The sequence below is a fragment of the Lottia gigantea genome (genome assembly GCF_000327385.1).
Source record: "Lottia gigantea unplaced genomic scaffold LOTGIsca_43, whole genome shotgun sequence".
Lineage (NCBI taxonomy): Eukaryota > Metazoa > Mollusca > Gastropoda > Lottiidae > Lottia > Lottia gigantea.
The window spans coordinates 184,393-190,759 of NW_008709504.1; the positions used below are offsets into that span (position 1 = coordinate 184,393).

At 35.2% G+C, this 6,367-nt stretch overlaps 1 protein-coding gene across 1 annotated transcript; it reads right to left on the minus strand.

Annotated features, from left to right (window-relative positions):
* Positions 1-221: 221 nt before the first annotated feature.
* LOTGIDRAFT_164007 (hypothetical protein) lies at positions 222-5,929 on the minus strand (the record flags this gene model as incomplete). The annotated part of the gene is made up of 3 exons (XM_009060506.1): positions 222-241; positions 458-544; positions 5,236-5,929. 3 exons carry the CDS (start codon positions 5,927-5,929, stop codon positions 222-224), a joined length of 801 nt encoding a protein of 266 aa, XP_009058754.1.
* Positions 5,930-6,367: the final 438 nt, after the last annotated feature.

Sequence of the window (6,367 nt, forward strand, 5' to 3'; positions counted from 1 at the left end):
AAGCGATTATGTTCGAAGACAATGGGCATGTTATCTGTTAAACTGATCCCTAAAGTCGTCATACATTACGGATATTTTGAGAGTATTGATCAATCTTAAGATCTTGCCTGTCCCTCCAGACACAAATCTTGAATAATTTTATTGAAATATGATAAATATGATAGATATGGTAAATCGCGAGGGAAACTAATTCTAATATTCTATTTTGAACTCAAAAGAATTCATTCTAAGATCAGGAAGTCTGCAATATAAAACAAAATATTTTTCTTGAACACAAAACGATCGATCTGCCTTATCATCTATATTGCAAGCTTAATACCCAAATTACAGCAAGTATATTTGATGCGCTGAAATACCAGTTATTACTTTAACATTGATGATTAAAATTATCTGCTCTATAACTCAAGGTAGGACGAGGCATGGTGCCCTGCATCATACGCCACACCAAACAACGTACCTCGTCTATCTCTATCTTTCCAACCTGTTCTTTTCACGACTTTCTCTTCAGTAACGAATGTCTTAACAAATACCAAACGACATTGACCTATGTATGATATAAACACGTGTAAAATATTTGGTACAAGTTACTTCCCTTGAAAATGAATTTGTTATATATCTGCCATGCATTCAAAAAAAGCAAACGTTATAAAGCTTTTTGGTTTTCTGCCTGTCTTAAAGCAATACTTTGTGAGCACCACCACTACTCAAGGTTTTTTTAACAAAAAAAGACCGGTTTGAATATAAATGTTTTACGAAGCAATTTGATTGCCTCGACCTTGTAGATTAATGGAACCAAAAAGCATTTCAAATTATGATGTAGACCGAGGAAATTAGCTGTGAACATTAAAGGAGCTAGAAGTAAAGGAATTATTCATCCAGCGTAAAATGGCATCATTTAAAATTGTTTCTTGCAAGAAAGCTTCACACAGTGTCTTTGATGACTGACCTGATAATAGTTTAAAAAATCATAGAAAAAGGCAATTACTTTTCGTAATTGGTTAAAAATTGTATTTTATATAAAATATATCAGACAGGGCCTGGAGAAATTTCTGCTCCAATTCCTGCATCTTTGAATGTCGTAAATCCCTTGGTTTCATCAAGTTCCTTTATGTTGCAATATGTTCAGTCATTGGAAATGCAGGAAGCAGTGTTCATAATCATGGTCTGGTAAATTAAATAAGTTTATGCTTTAACAAAAATAAAGGCTCGTTTAATTTCAAAATGTTGACCGATGCATGTGAACGGCAATAGAACATTGTTAACTTGTCGAATACAAGGCAAGTCCGAGTCCTAATTGCTTCAAGGAAATCTGCGTTAACGAAGTTTAAAAGTACGACGTTATCTTAAAAAGGTCGTACGTGCAAAAAAGAAAAGAGTCGTACGTGCACCAAAATATCTGCACTTACGTGATTTTATAAGTTCGAAGTGACGTTAACAAGGTCGTAAGTGCATCAAAAAAGTCGGAGCTAACAAAATCTAATCATCAATGATTTAAAACAGATTTTTTTTTATAGCGACTTTCCCTAGATTAAGACCAACTTTGCTTCATATCGACCAACATTTTGACTCTGCAGCCGCCGGCTAGTGCCACATAATTTGGTTAAGAAATAATTTTTTTGGATTTTTTAAACGGATGTGACAGGAATGGCAATTTGGGAGGAAATTAAGTCTATCGAGTAATTTGACATGATTCAATGCCCTCCGGAAAAATGTAGGAATATAATTTTTATTCGAAATTCTGTTTTAACTAGATTTGTATCGCAGTACATTTCCGACTATAAAAAGATGCAAAATCACGAAGCAAAAAAGCGAAATGATTAATTCAAAATAAGCTTAATCATGCACAGAAAAAAAATAAAACGCGAAACAATTCCATTTCACTTTTGAAAATAGTATTTCACAAAGCACACAGAACCTTCTTATCAGTTAAGTAAAATAAACTTTACTATTAGTCCAAGCATTCATTTAATAGTATAAAATCCTTGTTCCACCATTGGTTTCATTACGAGGGTTAAATGAAAATTTCTCAATGCCTCATTGTACGCTCTTTTCCTTGATAAACCCCCTTGATAGTATCTCTACCGGGGAGAAGCGGTATGTAGAATCCGAAGATATAACTCGATCTAGGATCTAACCTTGTATCCCGGATAAACGAACAGGCTTCTATTTTTCAGAGCTACTCCATCTCCCGTTATTTTCATTAAAGAGTGTTCACATTTTGATAACTTCTTAGTTTATTACCCTTAGGTTGAACAGCTGGATGTAATTTAAAACTTAATAACAATAATATGATTTAAACATTATGGATTTGATTAGATCGAAAGTTCAATAAATTGTAAATTGTAAGGTGGTCGGCGTCCTAATGTCTATTGCGTGCCGAACGTAATGTAAGAAATTTTTGGATAGACATTGTGTGGAAAATCGGAATGGCACAAACGAATGCTAGAGTGCACATGGATATATACTATTAAAAGATCGTTGCAATCTCTACAACACCGTTAACAATTCCATTCTAATAACGAACACCAGGACAACATTGAGCAGTTGGTGCTCACGTGTACATCCAATTTGCATTCATGTATTTGTTTTTATTGTCTATAGATACAATATAAAGCTTATTGCACTCTCTGCATCAATGATAATAATATCTACATTCATACCCGGATTTTTATTGACGTTCTATGTGTTTAAGTACATTTCATAAATTTCTATTTACCAACGTTTTAATGCCAATTAAGTCTAATAACTCTTTTTGACGCTCAGTTAAACATCATTTTTTTTCCAAGGAATACTTTTTTCTTTTTTTTGAACCAAGTGACAGGAGTTCTTCAGAGTATTTGGATATATTGTAAACAAACACAAGCAGGTAACAAGAAAGGCTACAGTAATTGCAGAAGAACGTAAAATCTGGAAACCAATTCCTCAGCCACTGACAGCCACAACCCCACCAGAAAAGAAAAATATACCCTATATCACCTCTAAAAAAAGAACCCGCCACATGAACTATCTTGCCAATTAGTAACCATCAAAGCATGAAAACCTTCAACAATGAAATTTGATCGGTAACATGCTGTGCAGTTATTTATTTTGGTAAAATCTTTAATACTTCTCCGATTTCTTATCGATCAGGTCTGGTTAGAAATTAGGTGGTTATTACAAAAACAAACAATATCTAATTAACGGCACTTTAAAACTTGGATTTATATTTATTCTAGTAGTATAGAATTCAGAGTTCAAAGCACCTTGACATTCAAGACAATAAAATGATGTAAACTCAAATCTATTGTGTTAGTGATAAATGTTAACAATATTACACAATGTACCCTAATAAGCCATGGTGCCCCAAACCTTCAGAATGATCAGAACAATGGTGAATCTTTGAGGCGCAGGAGTCAGTAACCGTTTTCTAACGAGTTCTGAAACATTTATTTGGTGGTAATCGGTAACGTTTTTCATGATTTTGGAATAACAGACTTGGTAATGATTTTACACGAATAACAATTACCATTTAGTGTAATTTGCAATGCCTATGGTCAACTAAATATTTCACGAACTCTACGAACTGTCTACAACCAGACGTGAAATAAGTGCTAGAATTTCAAGATATGAAGATCGGTACCAAGATGGTTTATTTTTTAGGTAGATTAGTAGATTTAGTACCATGCCAAGTTATATTTGGATCAGTAAAATAATACTTTTAACATGTATTGAAATCTTCTTGGCAAATGTCAGACGTGTTTCAATATTTCTGTATTGTTACCGTCTGCACTCAGTGATCTGAAATGATATCTACTACAGACAATCTTATTCTGTTAATCGGAATGTTTTGCTTCTGTGGACCACCTAACATGCTAATGTCGATGATCTGACGAAATTGTTTTGTATCTCCTGTTCTGAATTATTTATCATTCAACAAATCACATGCGGTGTACCTTGAGAGCTTTCTTCACATCTGTCAGGAATTCGGAGTACTAGTCTGATAAAAGTGTAAGTGCCCCAGCAAATAGGTAACGATCAGTTTTGGCCAATGATCAGCTGGTAGACGGCATTCTAGTCAACTTATGTTATTATCGTTTTAAAGTATGGTTGTGTTTTGATTTGTTACGACGCCTGAGGGCATTTTTTATATACTCACGTAATCAAACAACCAATAATTTGGTTTAAGTCAAAAAAGCAGAAAAATAATTAGACATTTAGATTCAGAAGATAAAGTTTTGAACTTAAAGCACTTAGAATAATTCTAATAAAAATTACATAATTGATTTCGTAATGACATTCGACTCAACATGGTTTCGAACATTCCGCATGAAAAGTCGAATTAGATTAAGATTTTTCGTTTGAAACTGTGTATCTTCGATTATAAAGAATATCACACGATTTATGACAATCATCCTCAAGATGTCAAGCTAAAACTCCATCTAATACTTTGATATCATTTAGAACTTTTCTTTAATCATGTAATATTATAAATGCAGCGATTTGATTAGATTTTACGCTAGTCAATACAGCCAATCAGAGCCCTTGATAGATACAATGTGGCTGCACATGTAATCGGGGGCTGTTATCGGTTGTATTCACTAGCGTACAATCTAATCAAATCACATGATACAAGAAAAGTGCCTAATGATGTCAAGGTGTTTGATGGAACTCGTAATGCCATTGACATTGTGAAGATGACAGGCAATGTACTTTTAAATAATGAACATGAAACATGCCAGGTCTTCACTGCGAACCAAGTACTGTAATAATCGCAGAATACGATAGCGTGACGTTTGGAAATTTAACCAATTTACTTGTGTTAAATGCATGTATTCAAGTAAAAAAGTAGTTTTAAAATTGTCTAAGTGTGGTAAAAATTATTGAATATTATTTCATATGGTGTAGAGAATTTGTATGAAAGTTTATGAAAAAGTGGTCAGTTTGTGATTTTCTCTTTAATCTGGAAACACAAAACTCTATGTTCGTTTGCCCAACGTATGTATTGTTATGTGCTGAAGAGGGACATTGGTGTACAAGTTGCTAATTTGCCATTTCATGCTCTTTTATCAGTTATCTTGCTATTTGCTTTTGGCCCAAAATTTTGTGGAATCGCACTGCTCGAGGTTCCTTGATGCCTTGGTAATAGGGTTGGCACCAATCGCTGTGCCAGCTCACAGAAGCACTGTCCATAGAATCACAAATGTTGGTGTAGTCCTATAGTGTAGGTTGGAAAGAAATAACCGGAAGTACACTTACCTGAAATGTCTGTTCCTACTTCCGAGGCGAAATTATCCAAAATATCACTGATCACATCAAATTTGAAATATTCTTGAGACAGGTTTTTGATCACTGTTTGTGTCCTCAATCCATAATGGAAGCCATCAGTAGCAATATGGCAGAATCTGTCCACTACATTTCCTTGTCCCTTGGGGTCATACAGCAGCTTGACCTTACTCCAATTAAAATGGCTCAGAATGGACACCAAGAAACTAATTAAGGAATTAAAATCCGCTCCCATCCGAGTCAGTGTCGAGAACATGGTCCATTTCATCACGGCGAAATCCCTGGCCATAGCTCCTGGTGTTATCATGGGAAGATTCCAGAACGGAGCCTGTCGACCGATCGGAGCCACGGCGTAATCGCAGCAGGGTCCAAGGAACAGGCTAGGGTTCTTCTGAACGTGGAATCGGATAGCCTGGTTCATAGCGAACGATATGGAACATTGGGAATTCGCATAATCAACTTCTAATCTGTGATTCCGCAGAACGCCAGATCTTGCGACTCTGTCTACGGCAATACTTATAGCAGGTGCGACTCGTCGAATTGAAAACAACCGACTATCATCCGCCGGTAATATTGCAGCAATCGTGACAGGGTGTTTTCCGGTCACCAACGTCACTTCGAGTAAAGTAAGCATCAAAAGCACGTGGATGGTTTGAAAATAACTCATTGTGATGACTTTAATTCACTTTGCTATAACAATAAATACATGCTCGTTAGTTGTACACATTCAATCCAAGTTTTCCGATCGTAAATCATTCATTTGAACAGAAGACGCAATTGAGGCAACACAGAGACTTCAAATCAGTATACTGGCTTAATTATAGAAAGCATATTGTGAGTAATTCAATTACTTTATCATTTTTCTTTAGGTAATGATATTAAGATACGATGTTCTTTTCCAGATGGTTACACAATGGAACACTTTATATGGATACAGTACATGTGTTCATCAGATTAAGATGAGATATCCTTTTCCAGATTGTTACACACTGCGTATAATGAGTTCATCAGGTCGGGTTACGATATCCGTTTTCAGGAGGAAACACAATGGATAACTTTATCCAATTCTTACCTGGTTATCGTTTTAGTCTCCATTTGGTTACGT